The sequence below is a fragment of the Acanthaster planci genome, linkage group LG05 (genome assembly GCF_054643075.1).
Source record: "Acanthaster planci isolate LZ-2023a linkage group LG05, COTS_SCS, whole genome shotgun sequence".
Classification (NCBI taxonomy): Eukaryota; Metazoa; Echinodermata; class Asteroidea; order Valvatida; family Acanthasteridae; genus Acanthaster; species Acanthaster planci.
Window position 1 is genome coordinate 3,783,313 of NC_141781.1, and position 19,473 is coordinate 3,802,785.

General features: G+C 43.3%; 2 protein-coding genes and 1 long non-coding RNA gene across 3 annotated transcripts; 2 read left to right on the forward strand and 1 right to left on the reverse strand.

Annotated features, from left to right (window-relative positions):
- The first annotated feature begins 2,032 nt into the window (after window positions 1-2,032).
- Window positions 2,033-14,867, forward strand: LOC110982939 (arrestin domain-containing protein 3-like). Its single transcript, XM_022241748.2, has 7 exons — window positions 2,033-2,347; window positions 4,206-4,328; window positions 5,956-6,179; window positions 6,874-7,056; window positions 7,893-8,078; window positions 10,026-10,158; window positions 10,612-14,867. The coding sequence occupies exons 1-7, from the start codon at window positions 2,224-2,226 to the stop codon at window positions 10,935-10,937; spliced, it is 1,299 nt and encodes a 432-aa protein (XP_022097440.2). The 5' UTR covers window positions 2,033-2,223; the 3' UTR covers window positions 10,938-14,867.
- Window positions 4,174-13,839, reverse strand: LOC110982941 (uncharacterized). The gene is made up of 4 exons (XR_002598640.2): window positions 13,700-13,839; window positions 10,302-10,450; window positions 5,727-5,838; window positions 4,174-4,256 (listed from the first exon to the last, which is right to left on the reverse strand). It is a non-coding gene; the product is annotated as an uncharacterized LOC110982941 (long non-coding RNA).
- A 1,372-nt stretch (window positions 14,868-16,239) lies between the features above and the next one.
- Window positions 16,240-19,467, forward strand: LOC110982937 (uncharacterized). The gene has a single exon (XM_022241745.2). The coding sequence runs from the start codon at window positions 16,834-16,836 to the stop codon at window positions 18,937-18,939; it is 2,106 nt and encodes a 701-aa protein (XP_022097437.2). The 5' UTR covers window positions 16,240-16,833; the 3' UTR covers window positions 18,940-19,467.
- The last annotated feature ends 6 nt before the right edge of the window (window positions 19,468-19,473 follow it).

Here is a 19,473-nt window from a genome sequence, read left to right on the forward strand (position 1 = left end):
TTCAGTTCTCAGCAGTTAAACATATTCGCGCAATTGGGTTTTAATTTAGCGGACCTGACAACGTTTTAAAACAACTAAATAATCTGCACTCCGCTGCCAACAATTCGCTCTACGCAGAGTGCAGTCTATACTTCGCACTAGCTCCACAATCGTCTTCGGGGTGCTTTCCCTCGTCGCCCAGCACCCGTACAGTGCCGGCGCTTGGAAGGGGTGATGGCTTTGCACTGTGATTGGCTACATTGTGCAGACCTCCCAACTCTCCCGCTTTGGGCGGAAATTTTCCGCTTTTTCACTCCGTTTCCGCCATTCTGATTTCGCCCCTAAAATTTCCGCCAAATTGCGATTTTGGCACAGCTATGTATTACCGGAAACTGTCCATGTAATCTTGTACGTACCTGTACCGAAATACATCTGACTTGCCCGAACCGTCAGTGCAGTGCACGTTGCCCTGTTCGGGCGCTGGATAACGAACGAACGAACAAACTACTCTGATTCAAGATATCGGGTTTTCAAAACTGCGGCCGACTCTTCGTACCGAGTCTCCCTCAGGTTTGCTTAACGGTGACCTTGGAAAAGAACTCGGCAACCTATTTTACCCTCAACTTTACCCGCACAATCTCCCTCGGTCACAGTGACCCTCTCCGTTCTACCTGACGATTCCACTAAATCGCCATAGATTCCTACGCAATACCTTATGTTTTGCAATTCTAGTGGGTTATTTGCAGAAACAAGACGCCCTATTATAAGGAACAAGGGCCTATAGACCGTTTTCTATAAATAAAAAAATGTTTGACTCAGGGTTTCCAACTCAGGGCACTTCCTTCACAAAACTTCCAACCTGTCCAACCTGTGGGCCTACTTTGCATGGAAGCGGAGAGCTACATTTGGACCAAAGCGCGAAGTTTGGGACATCATGTATAGTGTATGGGGGAAGCTTGTGCATGTGGCGTAGCTAGGATTTCACGGGGGGGCATCTAGGGGTATTGGCATCTGGTGGGAGGGGGCACCAGTTTTCTATGTTGTGTCGGAGTCACTGTTTTCGCAAAACCGTTTTTGTTTTTTGTTTTTGGTTTGGTTTTTTGCCTCGCTGCTTTATTACTGGAACTGCATGTAACATGGTTTATTTATGAAGTATGGTTTGAACTCTTTTTGGTTGGGGGAAGAAAAGGTGATATGGTTTGGTTTGGTTTGGTTTTGGTTTTTGTTTTGGCCAGGAATTTATGGGATGCACACCTCCCCCCGTCGACTACGCCACTGGGAAGAGAGGATGATAAAAGGCTTTTCGCCGAAAATCCTTTTGAAATTGAAAATGAAATTATCATCGCAGTCATAGGGCCCATTAAAATTATTTCCTTGTTAATCATCACTCAAACTTATATTCTTTGGCCGGGAGGACCTTTGATATTTGATATTTCAAGTCAATTTTTTTTTCAGACTTTTCAGATAGACTAAAAACCTTTCTTTTACAGTGTTCCATACATCATAGCAGCACGATCAGATTGGTATCTGATTGAATGAGCCCAGTCTGCTTGATGTTTCAGTATCTGCAGAAGTTATGTCCTTTATTCTTGACCAGCTTTGGTGGGTTTGAAACGAATGTACATACATATATGTACATGTACAGTGTACATTGAAACGTGAACATCGTGCGATCGGCCGTACACGGCCCGCCTCAATTGGTCATGGTTGAGGGCAAGACTAGAGAATTTAAATTAAAAAAAAACATTTCTGTGGTGCGGACACAGCTGCAAGGTTGAAAAGGTTAGTTAAAAAATGGAAATGTCAAATATCAAAAAAGTCGGGGTGGGAGGGAAAATCCGGTCGGGCGGTGATGATAAACAAGGAATTAGTTTTAATTGGCCTATTCCAGCGAAGCACCCGAGACTGTCGAATCTGTATCTTTGTTCTACTGCGGTCGACGTCCCAGGGAGATTATGATGATCTCTACCCTCTCTCAGTTCCTCAGCGCCACCAGAGGGCGCTATTTCTGGCGGATTTTGAGCCATGGGTGCATTTGTTACGAAGTGAAACCAAACGTAAACAGACAAGTCATGTGCTCTCACAAGGTGGCAAAGGGCACCCGGAAGTTAAGTCGACTGAATTCGCTCGCGCTCTGCAGAGCTCGCTGCACCAGCAGATGAGCAGGAATATTTTTGATGTAAGCCTCATAATTATGCGTGGCATTTGGAAGCCATCACCCCTGCATTTGTAGGCCCAATTAACATGGGCAGATTGACAGCATTTGAGGTGGTGTTCGACGGAGACAATGTGGATGTCTTCAGCTCTGGAGACGTCTTAAATGGCTACATCCGAGTCGTTCTAATTGCTCCGAAAGATGATATCAAAGGTTTGCAGCAATTTAGATCATGGTCACGATGACCAGTGGTGTATTCTATAGGCCATACTATAAAAAAAATAATAACTTCAGTTTGGACATTTATAACATAACACTAGGTGAGGGGGGGCCCGTTGAGTCAGAGAATGATGAGAACCTGGTGTATATACCCACCGTATAATACGGCTGTCTTGCCTGCATGCTGTCTGTACTAGTCTCAGTCACAGTCAGTAGATGGGGGAAGGGCGGGGACAAGCGAGGGAGGGGGAAAGTCCAAAGTATCAAACAACTTTCCTAATTATGTGGGATCGAAGGGTAGAGGGGACAGGTTGAGGCAGTCCAGGCTCACCAGGAAGGTTTCACCATCAGAAAAAGCAGTCATCTACGTGTAATAAAAATGCGCAGGCACACACATAAGTAAGTGACAGACGATGAAGAGAATTACTCGAGGAAACAGCTTCTGTATTCAGAACACAACTCAGAATTATCTCATTTATTTCTGAAAGAAGCCAGTACTTTGTGAAACATGCAATTTCTGTGTAGTTTATAGCATTTTTAAAAAGTTTTTATTGTTGACATATCACAAACTACCTTGCATGTTGCATGACCTCAAATCATACAGTTTTTGATCATTTTAAAACTTAAAAAATGCCTTTCCCTGTGTAATGTAGCATAACACTTAGAGAATACAACTTTTCTTCTTTCGTAGTTAGTTACAGTGAAAAACACAAAACAAAATTCGTTACAGTATCAGTGGATCAAACAGAATAAAATGAAAATGCTAATTTAAACGCAATAAAACAGTAACTTTTTTTATTACAACTTGGCTAGTTTGTTTTGCATTAAATTGTGGGAAAACTACTCTTAATTCTCTTTCACTAGGCACTAGGCAAAAATGGATTTACATGTAAGTTGTTTTTTGACACTCCTGGTCTTTGGGGGGAAAAACCCCACTTGTACAAAATCTTCAAGGGGAAATTGGAAGACCCAGATGACACCAGCTTCAAGGGAAGCAAGTTTGTTGTTCCATGTACTGATTGGTACATGTACATTCTTCTAGGGTTCTTGTAGAATTTGATTAGATAGAGCAGTATCAGTGACAATGTAGTCATTTGCAGCCATCTTTTTTTCATTGAGGCATTGTGGTGTACATAAAATACAAAGAATTTGTAATTGTATATATTTAGACATCCAAAATTTTAATTTGGCGGCCATATTTTAAAAGCTTAGTGAACACATTTCAAACAAGGTGGGAAACCAGTAAAACTTGATCCTTTTCAGATGGTTTTTGTTGTTTTGAGCATGCCCATATTACCTCAAACATGATACGTGAAGTGTCTCAAAAGAGCTTGTCGGTAATTAACAGTGATACATACAGGTCTGTGCAGTCTACTTTGTCATTTGCCCGGCAAAAGGTTGTAAGTGTGCTTACACCCTGTTGCCCTGAAGCATGATCTCGGCAGAAAAAAGTGTTCCTGGCAAAAGGGCGTAAGAACCACACTCTCTTTATTTAGTAAAAAGGGATAAAATTTACAACAAAATCAACACAGGCTATGCAGAAGCAACCTTTGAACAACGTATTAAATGACTTGGGAAGTTTTTAAAAACTGAAAAGAAATCTTTATATTTCATTAAAATAAAACAGTTGCATACATACATGTACGTCCTTTTCCGGGAAAATTTTTTTTTGCAGTGATTAAGCTTCTCGGCAAAGGGCGTAAGCACGTCCTTCTTCCACTTTCCAGGCACACAACGACTTGTACTTTACACAAGAACTGCATAAGTAGCATGTCCAACAGTTTTCATTTTGCACCCCCAGCCCGTGACGGTCCCCCCCCTTTTTAATGTCCAGCTCCTTTAACATCCACAGCCATCAAAGTCAAGTTCAAGGGAAAGGCTCACACTTGCTGGACGGAGGGATCTGGGGAAGATAAGGAGAGTTACACAGCCAGTGAGATATACTTCAATGAGAAACGTGTCTGTTGGGAGAAAGGTAGGCTTTGCAGGAATAAAGAAATAAAATCACGTTCTTGTTTAAAGGATCTGTGCCATGTGCCTTTGTGCCAAGCAGTTAATCGTGTTGCCAATTCTTATTGTGCTATTTTAAAAGGAGTTTTGGTGGTGCCTCCTTGGCTTTTATATTTTGGTTTTTCCAAATTCAGGAGCAAAGTTATGTTGCCATTGCTGCACAGAAAACATCAATTTTGCATCGATTGATGGAATTTTCAGTATTTTGCCGTTGTAAATTTCCCTTTGATTCCTTGATTAGTAAGTACATGCAGCAGTAAGCCAAGGAGCAGCCCTTCTAGAAATGCTTTTAATTAGCAAATTTCAGGTTCACAATTTATACAGAAAAACCTAAAAACTTTACCCTGTCTACCGACAGACGTATAAATGCATAGATCGCCAGTCTTGCGCGTATAACTGTGATTTTAAAAAGCGTGGGCAAGCAGTGGGTGAAACGATGAATGGCAGCGCGTTCAGTTTGAATTGTGTGTGACGCACTTAGATTGCTCTGAACATAAAGTTTTTTCTTTTCTTTTCAAATGTTACAACCACATTGTTTTGAATTTGCATGGGCCAGATCAAGTAAAAAGACGATTTTTTTTAATATTAAAAATGGCTTCATAGAATTTAATGGCTGGAATTCTTCAACTGTGGGTAAATTCTCTATACCAAGGGATGAATTTGCCCATGCTTTTGGATTTAGTTGGGTGCCATCTCAGCTACGGTACCCCGCTATTGCTTTGAATAGGAGCTGCCCGTCCATGGGTTTATATGTCTGTGTGTCTACTTGAATGACATCACACCAACAGGCCCCTTTATTGTCCAGAGAAGCAGGGACAATTTTGAATGTTAAAAAATGCATTTTCCAATACACCTAACCCCAACAGGTGTCGCAAAGGTTTTATACATTGAAGGAGATCATAACATTATCCCAAAAACGATTCTTACAAATTTCTGGCATTTGACTGTACAGTGTACATGTTTAACAGAAGGTGGCAACCACATCTTGCTTTTTATGAAAACTTTAATTTCCAGCAAAAAAGTACATGCGATACCATCAGCAAGTGGTTAATATAATTACTAGTATCTGGCTTCTTTTTATTCAGAATTAGGTTTCAATTCCGAAGCTTTGTGTTTTTTTACATGCTTTATAACAAAGAGCTAAATCAGAAAGTATACTAGTGTTGTACGTTATACTGCCCTGTGCAACACCAGGAACTTTCACACAATACTGTGGTATGAAATTTTGTACTTATATTGAAAAGTATGCTAATCCAAGACCCTGTTGGTAGTGAAATCACAAGTAATTGAAAAGTTCGTCATAAAAGCAAATATTAAACTTCCGTTACTGGTAAGTTCCGTAAGTTTTGTTGAAGAGAATTACCTGAGTTAAAGTCACCAGTGACACACTTTTTGCACTCAGACATCCAAGGAACTTTGAGGCCTACAGAAAGGAATCATGACAGGGTTCTCTATCTTTTCCAGTCCTGTGAAATCTGCAAAAAAACAAGTGGTTCATTTTGTAAGACCCGAGAGGGCCAGATTAGGTTTAATACGACTGAGATGCACCCAAGTACAACCAAAGCTTACACTCTCCCGCCTGCTGCTTGCAGATGACAAGACCAGGCGTTGCTTGGAGGCCGGAGAGCATCGCTTTCCATTCTCCTTCAAGATCCCCAACATTCCGCTGCCATTCTCGTTTGAGTCGAGCGTGGGCTGGATCCGCTACAAAGTGGAGTGCAAGATCGATCGGCCCTGGAAGTTCAACCATTACACGGAGAGGTTGTTCACTGTCACAGGGCAGCCAATCGATCTCACAACCATGCCAAATGCCATGGTACACGATTCACATCTTCTTCATGATCTGTTGATGATTTACCCTCACTACTACTCTCATTAAAGATTTTAAAAATGGGGTGTCCACATTTGGCTCAAAGTGATAAACAGGGCATCAAAGCTGCCTAGGCTTTATTTATACTTTTACATGCATTTGTATAGCAGAAGGTATCAAAACGGCCCACTGAGTGTCCAAAAGACGCCCAGACACCTCTGGCTGAAATCTCATGTATGCCCACATTTACAAGCACATCACCTGAAACATACATGTGATTGGGTGATTAATTACATACATGTATGTAACCCACTCTTGGAGGATATGATCAAACATTTCTGTTCAGCAAAATCATTCACTGAGCAAACGTCAGCAGAGAGTGTGTCCCAAGCTCCTTATTTACATGTACATGTGCATGACATTTTTTGCCAGTTAGCTATTCCTACAAATGATGTTAGGGCTACCTGTAAGTGTCTCTTATTAAATTGGTCCCAGATCAGAACGGAGGCACCTCAAAGGGATATGTCACTGTCTCTTGAAACCATAGTACCAGTATTTAGAACCTTGTAGCATTAGCCCCTGTTCTCTGCTATCCTCCCATCTCTCCCATTGCCTCCATAACCATTCTTACTTTCAACTGTAAACTGCTTGAGTTTTGTAGTTCAGGTGCTTTTTTTTCCTTTTGGCTGATTGCATTTAGCACCCTGTACGCAGGGAAGACACCAAGAGCGTCTGCTGCCTGTGCTGTGAGACTGGTCCCATCATCACCAAAGCCTCCACCGATAAGGCCGGTTATGTGCCAGGGGAGACCATGTATGTCTCGGGCTCAGTGGAGAACAACAGCAGCCGCGAGATCCTACACCTCACTGTCAGGCTGAAACAGGTGAGTTCAGTATGTGAAGGAAATGACCAGCAGCTTAATTAGGTTGAAATTTCTGAGGGGGTTGGGGTGTGCCCCCATATTTTCAAGTAGGCACTGACATGTAACTGTGGTTTATACATACATTGTGTAGACTTCAAAATTTAAAATAACTCAGTTCAAATCCCCCCACACCCTGTAAGTTACACAACTAGATTTCACCCAGACCACCAATAAGGTGCAAACTGCTTGACGTCTGAATTCCTGCTTATCGAGTTCACTCATATTTTTGTGATCCCACAGGGTAATTTTGAATAACTGGCCCTATAATTTGGACGACTGTAGTTGTAGAAATATTTCTGAAGATAAAGCATTGTGGCTTTCAAGTCTGGAGATTTGATTCACAGACAAAAACAATGTTCTAGGGTTCTATTTGCATAGAGGCAGGCTGCTTAATTTAGAACCATAGATTCAAAACTATATCAGTGTTTGTCTTGGGGGGATTATAAAACAAAATTGATGGGGCTATCATTTGTAGGCTGCAGTTTTCATTTGCAGTGAAAAACGCATTGGCACTTTGCTTTCAAGGATTCCTGAGCCAGGCTTTTTTGGGTCTGATTTTGTGTCATTTTCTATGTAGTGTACATTGCCACCTTAAAGGTCACTTGCACCATGAGCACTTCCATTACAGTTCATAATTCCTGTGAAAGGTTGAAGCACGAAGGAGGCCTTAGTGGCCCTTTTGCAGATGTTTCAGGGGGGGTTCCCAACAAAGTGCATAGAGGAGTTAGGGTCAAGCCAAATCCGTGTTGAAGTCATTCACAAGTAGAGTTTCCAGTATTTTTGTGTTTCTCTTCCAGCTGGTGACGTACGTCTCCTGGGAGGGTTACACAACAAGGCGGGAATGCAACATCATCAAGGAGAGGGCTCCCGGATGCGGAGCAGGGGAGGTAGCAAGGATGGACTGGAAGCCTCACGTGATACCCTCCATCCCTCCCACGGGCCCGCAAGGCTGCAGAATCATGAGGATTGAGTATGTGGTCCACGTAAGTCTTGAGCTTCTTGATTCTTTTAATTCAGTGATAAGCAGCGTGGGCATCAACAACAGCAAAGTCAACAAAACAAGCAGATAATTACGTGTCGTATGTATGGCTGACATAGCTGACCCAGTGATTACTGCCCATTGAATGCAAATTTGGCTAGTAAGTTTTGCAAGGGGTTTTAAAGGTATGCCCAATCGGAAGAGTGTTCGCATAAGCTTGTTCTGATTTTGGCCCTGATCTCTTCACCGGCAGAGAAGAAAGAGGCTGGTTGGAACTGTTTCAACAGGGTGTATGGCCGGGGGGGGGGGTAGTACACATTCAACATGGGGCAAATGCATGCTATTCAATGATGGTTGGACTAGCCTAGTCAATCATTCACGACCAGCCTATCAAGGTTGGTCACATTGTTGGCTGCCATAAATCGTTTTTAATAGCAGAGTGCAGAGAGGACCAGTTATAAGAGAAACCCTGGAAAAAACAGTTTGTCACTAGGAAACGATTATTTTTACTTTTATTTTTGCTATTTTTCCCTCCCTGCGGCCACCTTTTCTTCCCCTTTGGCCTAATGACCTGACAACGATCAACTACGGTCATTCACAACTTTGCCGCACGTGAGCTACGTACATCATGAGCCAAGCACTAGTTAACTAGTGATAGGAACTCGTTGACTGTGTAGAAACACGGTGTAGAGTGAGAACTCAAGTCACTGAAATGAATTATACACTCAAGATTCTGTTCAAAATAGAAAATTGGTCCAGGGTTACTTGGACTACAGAATTGCTGTTGGAAAAAAAATCAGATTTTGGAAAAAAAAATTTAAAATCACCACCTGCATTTGTCAATTTTGACGTCCGGAAAAAAGCAAGAAAGAAGAAAAAGGTGGCCTAGCAAACTTTGAATACTTTCACGCAACAATTAGATGCCTAGGACGTGCATTGTACATTATGTATAACACAAATTGTGTGCCTCAGTGCATACATGTATACATGTGTGAACGTTGCAATATCGGACGACGACAAATGTAGACTGGGTCACACCCAGCCATACTTGGCGAGTATGACCCTTTGTAATCCATACGTTGATGATAAACACTGCAAGTCTACGGACAGACCACACTTTGCCACGGGCTTTAAATGTGGCCATTTTCGTTTGTGTCTGAAAGCACTGGTTTTCATCAAAGGGCTTCATTTGCATGCATAGTGGCAGGCTACCAGTTGTAACAGTATAGCTAGCCTAATCATTGGATTGATGGCATTCACAGTCAAAAAAATAGATGATGTTCATTAAAAACAGATTCCTAACACACAAGTAAAAATGTCACCATCACTCACACACTTATTAAGTCATGTTCATCATGTTTCAGTACCTCTAGAAGAAAGGATACACCCAAGTAAAAAAATTTTTCCCCCTATCATGCAAAGCTCCATTTACCTTATCTCTAATTTTTACAAACCTCAATCCCCATGTGTCATATACCCAGCAAGAAATGAGACCGAGGGGTACCCCCCCACATGTCCAATCCCTATACACATTCCAGACTATTGTTACTTAACACATCCCCCGCAAGATGTCTGAAAGGAATTCCCCAGATTCCTGCGAGACAATGACCAACACAAGGCAGGGGGGGTTCTCTCCATCTCATACCTTGCTGCATATGATGTGTCAATCTTGGTGATTTGTGACTTATGGATTAACATACCATACTGTGAAGACAAAATTGGGCAAGAGAAAACAAAATGGCAATATAAAAACTTTCTCTATACTGACAGTCTCTCAATCAGGCGTGGAGCAGATATGATGAAGAGACATCAGACTGGTCTTGTATCACACCTTCCATCTCATAATTTACCAATGTCTCCATGCGTACTTTTCGTACCGGTACCTTGAGTAGTATGTACTTCATTCATTGCCCCTCTGAGAGTTGTAACAGTCTGCTGTTTTTGTCTGCAGTTTGAAGGTGACGTGGAGAACACACCCTTTGATGCTAACGTGTACCTACCCATCACCATAGGGACAGTTCCAGTCTATCGGCCTCCCTACCAGGACCCTTCAGGTGTGGTCGTCCAGCAACCCAGCAGCAGTGGTAGGTTCACTTTCTCCCTCGACGTGACATCGTTTAATCTTTTGCCAAAAGGAAGTTCGCTGTGTTTTTTTTTTCTTGAGCCTTCAATATCTGCCGTATTACACAGAACCAAGTAAAGATGCCATTAAGTGTTGAGTTTTTACCTGTCAGCATGTAGCCTAATTTGCTGTCCTGGCTAGGAACATGTTGTGAGGAAGATTTCTATCATTTCCCCTTCTTGTCACTGCGCAAGATACCTCCGTAATTCAAACCTGTCTTCAGTTTGTAGACTCGCAGGGATCGGGGTGAATGCCTGTAAACATCAAAGCATGACAGGTGGTAAAGGGTCATGAGTTGTGCTGTTCACCCGTGAAACAGAAAAAAAATCGGAAGGACATGGTACTGTGGCACAATGTGAATTGTTTCTGTTCATCAGAAGGAGTATCTTGAAAAAATCATTTGTTTTTATTCTAGGACCACCACCTCCAAGTTATGAGATAGCCATAGAGGGACTCCAGGAGGTACCCAGCAAGAGTGGCTATGACTACACCTTTGGGAAGCTGATGTACGCCCCCCAGTACCCAACATACAACCTGCCAGCGCAACCGCCAGCCTGGGATCCCATGCACCCACCACCAGGGCAGGACCCGACCTACCCACGTGGGGGCTATCCACCCCCCAGTGACCTGACCTACCCACCCGCGCCTGGCTACCCCCCTGCACGCATGCAACGCTACCGGTACCAGCCGCTTTCGGGTGGCAGTGTCTACCCACCACCCAGAGTTTTGGCCATCGTTTGAGAGTGCAACTTCTCGAGTCTAGAAGAGCTAACAGTACCAGTAAGCAGAGTGAAGTCCCTATCAGCTAGGGTCCAGGGCCCACTGAAGGGCCTAGATCGGTGTGTTGGCTACTTTAGATGCTGTCTGCTGGTCTCTAATTTATTCCTTATACTTGTTTTCTAAGTAGAACCGTATGTTAGCTTGCTTGGTTTGATTTTTCCCTTTCTTCAAATAAAAATAGGTTTAACAAAATACCGATGTGCAATTGCCCCTCTTTTTGCAATTTTATTTGCCAGTAGTGATTAAACAGCAGTAACAGAAAACTTAAAAGCAGTGTATAGGATTTGCAAGATTGCAAAAATGGGACTGTCACATTATCTTGAAATATCTTACCGTAAAGTGAGTACATAATAGCGTCAGACAGTCTGTGAAATCTTATCACCTGGAAAGCCGTCATTTTCAAGAAAAGAGAAATTTTATGTTTTTTCCAAGGAAGAAAATAAAATTCTTTCGAATACCGCAACCATTGACGGGCACAACAAAACTGTGTGAAGCATTGAGCTGCTGGAAGAGTTTATATGAACGGGTAATATTCAAGCTGTCAACAGGCCTAAATTCATTATTAACTAACAAAATAGATACATAACCGTGACGAACAGTCTGAAGGAAAATTTGGACTAGTTGAAAATTAAAATTTCTTCATGAAACTTTGGTAGTTTACCTCACGTGAATATATCATCTCGCTTTCACCCCTTAAGATAATGATATGGTCCAATGACCATTCCTTCGGAGCTCCGTACTGAAGCCTGGTTTTCTAAAACAAAACTCCTATTTCGAGACATTTAGCTTTCTATTTTTCCAATAACAGTAACTCTTATGCCCAAAATGCAAGGATAGTTACCATATTTGTTTATTAATAAAGCATTTCTGATGGGCACTGAAAGTATGTGGACAGCTTTTGACTAATGTAGGGGGTCTACGTACGTGTGGAGAGAGAACAGCGACTGTGTGGTCGATCGTGTACGTGTACATGTACATGGTCCCGCAGTGACTGTGGTGGCTGCAGTGACTTCAATGCCTGATGAAACGTTGTTTATTCAACAAATTCTCAGCTTTGCGTTGTTGAAGAGGAAACACAAATGTATAGGAAATTTGCCAACAAGTACTACACGAAGCCATGGAGAAATACATTTTTGAGGGCCATAATCGGTCTGCAGATCGACCTCGCCTGTGCATTGTTTTGTCGCTCAGGAACATCCTGTGGCCCATGGATTTTTGCAAGACAAATTACATGAGCTGCACTTCAAGGGTTAAAACTGAACAATGTTTTTCTCAATTTCTCTCGACGCATTGATCTCAACAAATGAAACAAGTTTGTGGAATGAGACACATAGTAAATCACAAACCCCAAAATCGGCCAATTTTGACAAATTGCATTAAAAGCAAATCCTGTACACTGCCTTTAAGAAGGAGATAGACAAATAAACCCTTTGTAATAGTTTTTCATGATGTTTATGCTTGTCAATAAACTGTATGCAGCTTATTTTCACCTGAAGTAAATTTTAAGTGTTAATGTGATAGCTGTAATGCATGCGCAGTTCACTGGGTTCTATTGCAGCATGTTGTCAGTTTATTCCACCACAATGTGCATGCAATGCAACTTCCTTCCTTGAGGGAAAAGTGGAATTAAACCACTGGTACCTATTAAGCAGGCTACACACCACCTACACCTACAGGTGGCCAAGACTGCCCACCAACTGCAGGTGCAGGCACAGTGAAACCTACCCTCCACCTGCAGATGGCTTTAGGCCACCCACCACCTGCAGGTGCAGGTAGTGAAGTCTATCCCCCACCTGTGGTGAGGTTATCCACCACCTACAGGTGCTTAAGATGATGGAAAAACAGATATGGAGCCTCCAGTGGAAAAAGTCAAAGCCATTAAGCTGGAAAAGATTGGAATGTTGTAAATGGAGAGTTTTTGTTTTAAAGGAATTAGCACCTGTTTTTTAGTGTTTGCTAAAAGGTGTATTTTTAACCTTGCCTGTCATTGATATGAATATGTATTTTTGTAGTTACAGTTACAGATAAATTAATGATATGGTCATGTATTAGCAATATTCATTTATGTACTTGTAATCTTTACTGTCTCAACAGTATAACTGCAGGTGTTTTGTAAACTTGTAAACGAATAATATAAGATTCATTTAATAATGTGTTGTGAGCTTGAAAAGCTCACAGTTGGGTTTGCTGCAAGTCAATATTTTTAATATTTACCTTTTGCGATTTTTTTTAAAGCAGGATTTTATTTTGGAGGTTTTTACAATGTTGAACACAATTTTTTGCTTTTGTTGTTATGCTTTTAACTTTCTAACTTTTTTTGGCTTTTGTACAAATAGAAACAAGACCACAGGGCTGGTACCAAAATTGACGGGACTGGAACCCGTTCATGAGATATGTAGGCTAAAAGTGCCAGGGCTGAAAAAAATCATTGACATGCAAGTTTGCCTAAATGTTTTTGTTAATTGAGCTTTAGGAAGCTATGTTTTTACCTTCCAACCTTTGGAATAACATTGTACTCACATTTGTTGGACTGTATACTCTTTACCTTAATTGCTGCTGATTTCCACATTGATGGGCTGAATTGTTTGTACGTTAGGATTTTTTATTTTGGATGCATTTTGTACATGTAATTAATGTACAATTAAGGGTCGTACTGATGAAGGATTAAGGTTTTGTATTTTATTACTTTGGTGTATACATGTAAACATCAAACTACCACATACCGTTTGACGACAGGCAATGGCGGAGGAACGATTTTCAAAGTGGGGGCCAGTTGGGAGACTATCAGGTATTAGCCATTAGTAGGCCAATCCATTAAGCCCCACCGACAGTCGAAAAAGTTAGGGGACCACTGCCCCCTCCCCAACTGCTTCCGCCGCCAGTGACGACAAGAGTGACCTGAAATACAAGTATAGAAATTGTAAAATTAGCGGAGTACCGAAGCGTGACGTCATTTGAACCAGAAAGTGGCTCGTTGTGCTGAGGCTATAATTTGTGAGAATGTATAAATTGGGGGTGGCACTCGTTTATTGAGCCGGGTTCAGTGGAGCAATTGCAGACTATTTTCTTCTTCAGCCACGTACGCAAACAAAAAAAGAAATTCTAAGGATTTGGGGGGCTAATCATTTAAATATTTCTTTAAAAATGCAACAACTGACAAAAAAGAACACCTACACCTTGACACTTTGTATTTGTACTTGTTTATTTGATATGATTTTCAAGTAAGGCCCAGAGGTGCGTAACGAAACTTAAAAACTAGAACACTTTCTGACCCTTGGCCCACGGCCTATAGGGAAAGTTGTCCAAATGTTGACCTGTTCCCGAAATAGAATTTTAATACAACGGTTCTGTCGTATCTTCCTTTTTTGCGGTGTGGGGGTGTTTTAATTTTGTTGCGTTGGACATGAACAATTCACATTAATTAACGAACGAGAGACAAGTCAGAATCTGTGTTCTGCTGTATATCTTCTTACGGAATTAAGTTTGCTTTTCTACCTTGTGTTCTTTTCAAATTAATGACTCGTGAAATTGATAAAGGTTTCCGTCTTTGATAAGTAGTAAAATATTTTTTATATTCAACAGTTGCAGCTGAGAATATGAACGATCAGTAGAGAACATTATAAAAATACAATCAAGTCCAAACACACACGACTACAAGTATGACCAAAATTTTAGTGTTGCCGAGTGTGTCTGTCCGCCGTCCGATCTAAATTTCTCCGATTCTAATTGGACATGCGGCTTAGATGTTAACCAAAAAAAAGAGAAGTACCAGAAAGAGAATTGCAAACGCTGTTACGATAGTGATAAGGAAGATTTGTACCGAGTCATATTTTCATGTGAAAAAAAAATTAAATGCAGAGACAATTTGCCTGCAAAAACGGTCCAATCATACTCTGTGTGGAAACACTTGGGTTGTCTGCTCAGTTGTGTTACTGGATTAACCCTAACCCTCCTCAATCCTCCAACAGGTGAAGGATTGAGAGGGGTTAGGGTTAAGCAAGGGCTGTTTTGATCTAGCTCGCAGGGAAAAACCTCTAGGCCCTATTTATGATCCTTCCCCGCCATACCAAAAATAGCCCTCATCGGCCCAAGCCGAGTTCCCCTCAGTGTGTTCGGCAACACGAACATAGGGGTGACAAGGGTCACATTCCTGCCGAGTTTCAACGATGATTGCCGGCAGTACAACAATCAAATTATGATGTCTACAAAGTGCTCCCGAAATCCCCTGTGCAGTGGTGTGCTGTGAAGGATGTTATGATTGTAGGCGATTCTGTAAAACGGATAACAATTTCACCGAAATGACGATTTGTTTTTACAAGAAACGTACTTGTATAGTCATACAGCGTTGAACCCACAATTTCCTTCAGGGAGAACAGGCAGTTCAAATAAAGCACCCAGTAAATGAATAACTGAATAATACTCGATAGAGACGTGTTTTGGCTTTGTTTTGTTTTTGACAGTGTTTTGCGTAACACAAAACCAATCACTAATTACTATTAAGTCGCCTTGTCGCTAAAAACGTTTAATCTGAAATTAAATCCAAAATTGTGGCTGTTAAATCAAACGCTTTTTTGTAAAGCTGCCTTAAAGTTTGTTTTCCGGCAAATATGTAAATGTACACGCCGATATTCTGTCTCAAAGTGTACTTCGAGTTATTTTCAAGATAAATTTTTGGAACCTTTTCCCTGTTTTTTCCCCCATTCATTGGCATAAATATCGCGTCCAGATTGTTACAGAGCAAGTTGCATGTCCACTGTAGATGGAAATTGCCTGTGGGCCAGTCCGTGCCTTTGTATCTGGGTCACCGTTAAACAATGACAGGATATAGGAAGCGCTGTCCAACTCCTAGCACTATGGTGCGTGAACCGGGCCACAATACTCCCAACCATTGTTATATCAGAGAAACGCTTCCCTGCATCTTCACACATCCATAACGAAGGGCTTTTTGCCGGAGTGCAGTGCTCTTACTCCTTGCTGTCAAAAGCCCACAAATATTTCGCTCGCGGTTGCTTCAGCAGAGGCTTTCAGAAAGTGAAGTTTTAGGTCTATTGTGCGTCTATCAACCTCAGACTGCCCAAGCGTGTCTTTGTTTCAGTGGTTTTTAAATGACTGTGGTGTGTACTGATACTGTCGAGTTTTTTATTACTCCCTACGCGTCCTCTAAAATATCCATTGAGTTTTATTGAAGACGCCCACATACCACGCTACCATGGCTTTGTGAGGTATGCCTCCAGCCTGCGTGTTAAGTAATGCATTTTTCGTTCAACTGAAGTGTTGTTGACTCACAAAGTTATAAGAACAGATGCTTCATTCTTTCCCTCGTTGCTGGTTGTGACTGGTACAACCTTATTTACAAAACACTATGCCCCGGTAACCCAAGAACCTAGACGGACGTAGGCTTCGCAAATTCCCGTTGGTGTGGGAAGTTTTAATCCCAAGTTGACAAAGGGGTCGCGATATTGAGCAACCTGGCAGACACCAGATCCGCTGCGTGAACTGAACATGTACATACGAATATTTGACACGGTCGTCGCTACAAGTGGAAACTGAAAGTGCATGCCCCACGGAAGTCTCGAGGTTGCAGTAGTTATGGGCTGTGTTGTGGTGTGACCCGAAATTTACTTACAGGGTTAGATTACCAGCAGTGAGGACCAACAAACTGGGCGTCCTGCTGGTACGCAAGGAACATCCAATATTGATGTTTTGACTTTCAGCACGTACACCTAATTTTCCATCGGGGCTAGGGCTGACTCATCCGTCGTCGATAAGTCATCGCTGTCGTTGCGTTTCTCACGGTTGTTTGACGGCGGTGGTCGTCAGTTCCGGACTGCTTTCGTCGCGTGTGACAGTAAAGGTGATGCCCATCATGTTGAAGCTACTTTTTAGCACCGTTGTCGCTGTCATTGTTGCTGTCACCGAAATATCGTGTGAAGCTGTCGTGGTTTTGGAAAATCGAGAAGTAACGCTGACATGCGACATCAGTCCCACCGCGCCGAGAACATCAGCCGTGTTCTGGTATTCGAACTCCTTGTTGGAGTACCTTACAACTAACGATGACTTGATTCCGGAGCTGCGAGACGCCGACCTGTCCCTGTATCAGCGCATCTCGGTGGCGGGGTCCGTCAGGAGAGGCAAGTACAATCTACGCATTGTCGACGTGAGAGCAGAGGATGCTGGAGATTATGTATGCGGATATTACCGCAGTGGCAACGAGTGGATCACGGTCAAGACCGTGACTGTGGATGTGTTAACGCCCCCGGGACGAGAGTTCCCCGCTTGTTCTGCGATGTCATCCGGCGACACGCTCCTCTTGCCCGGGATGCTGGTCAACCTGAGCTGCATTTCTTACGGTGGAAGTCCCCGTGCTCAGCTGACCTGGTACCGTGAAGGTGTACCTCTGGAGAGCACGGTGACCCACGGTGGGCTGTGGGTTTATCATCAACGTTTCATACAGGAGGATGACAGCGGCGTTGAGTTCACCTGCGAGGCAACCAGCACTGCATTGCCAGAGCCGAAAAGCTGCAGTATTGTCCCCTATCGCAAAGCCCCGCTGTTGTACATCGAGCATATTCGCGGTGGTTTAGTGGGATTGGGCGACTCGGCAACATTCACCTGCACTACCCAGAAACTTCTCACTCCCACCGGCCGCAATGACAAGGCGCAATATCAGTGGTACTTCAACGGAGAACCGGCCGAGGAGAACCGATCCGGAATTGTGGTTGAAGACGGGAAATCGCTCATACTTCGGAATGTTACTGCCATGGACGACAAAGCAGTGGTTTCCTGCGAAAAAGTTGATGAATTTACCACCAGGAGTTCGGCATCGATGACCATCCTAGTAGTGTCCCCAACCTACCCCGTGCTCATACACGACGAGAAAGACTTAACTCCATCTCAGAACCCTGCATCTTTTGTATCCACCCCGGTACCTGCCGTGTATGTAAGCCAAGTGGGATTCGTCACGTGCATTTTCGGGGCCTTCCTTTTTGGGATGTTTTTCATGCTTTTCTTGATATTAATACTACGACTATACTGCAACTACACTCGTAAGCGCGGTCGACTGGATTTCAGTACAGAACACGAAATTGCCGTCGGATGGCAAAAAGCTCACAAAAAGTCAAGCTGTGACGACGCGAGACAGGAAAGCATCACTGTCACAGATAGGCCTGCAACCGCTCGAAACAGCCCTGTGCGCACCTTTAAGAAACCAAATGGCGTGGTAGCAAATGGTAACTTAGCAACAAGCGAGTGTGCAGAGTGTCTGAGAAGTGGCAACACGGAGGGGAATGTTGCCACCAACATGGAATCACCTTGTCCTGTTGCTTCTTCTGACAGGTCCGCTGCCCGACTTAGTCAGCAGTCAAGGAAAGCCGTCTCAAACGACCCTCTTCCAGGCCCAACCCCCCGGAAGAAGCCCCCACCCCTGAGCCTGTTTAATGAGAGCAGCAGGCCGTTGCTGTCTTCCCCATCGCCGAATTCTGGGGCCAGTAGAAGGCTTCCTTCCGTTGACCGGGACCACACGGCATCCATGCCTGATCTTGCCTCGCGCCAATTCGGGGACCCGGCACCTTCCTGCTCAGACCATGACTACGTCAACCTGCACGCCCCATCCTCCTCCAGAGAGGAGTCCGGCGGCTCCACCCCATCTTCCTATGTCAACTGTGAGTTCGTGAGTCCCATCCCTCCCATCACACCCGTGAAGAAGCAGTTCCCGAAATCCGCCCTCGACGCTAATCATAAATCAGTCTCTTACGCCGAGCTGGACCTACCGAGTGTCAGGGAGAGGCCCACCACGCCCATCTCACCCATAAGCCCAGGAAGTGGCAAGGCGCGCGCTGGTAGTGTTTCCGTGGAACGCACTAAGTATGCACAAATAGCGTACGTGTTTAAAGACAGGCGGCAGCAGAGCCTCCCCTCTGTCAAACTTGTGGGACTAAGTGAGGGTTTTGGCGACAAAGTCTGAGCAAGTCGTGTACATGTATTTGTAGTTATATACATTGTATTTAGCAGAAACGCTGCCACCATGTGAAACACTGGCTTGAATAGCTACATCCTGTATGCCAATACACAGTGGTTATACAGTGACGTAACATTGTGGCGGAATTTCGGGGATCTCCGGATCGTTTGCGGATATTTCAGGAGGGAACAGTGAAAGCATATGTTCGTTCGAAAATGACATCTACCCTGCCCCTCCCACGTTGCACCACTGCTCACATCCACCTTTCAAAATATTATCCACTGTCACACTGCAGTTTGTCTTTGGAAAACATACAACGACACCTAGATATTGTGGTCGTTTGTGTTCCTTTTCCCTTGTGAATAAGCATAAAACAGTGGCGTAAATTTGTGCCGGGAATCGGGGGATGGGGAAAGGGGGATGACTTGCCCGGCCAAGAAAAATCGAAAAGCGAGGGGGGGGGGCACTATATGAATCTGGTGACAGGTTGATGTTTCTTTATACAGGGTGTCCACATAAAAAAGTGTCAGATGTGCATTG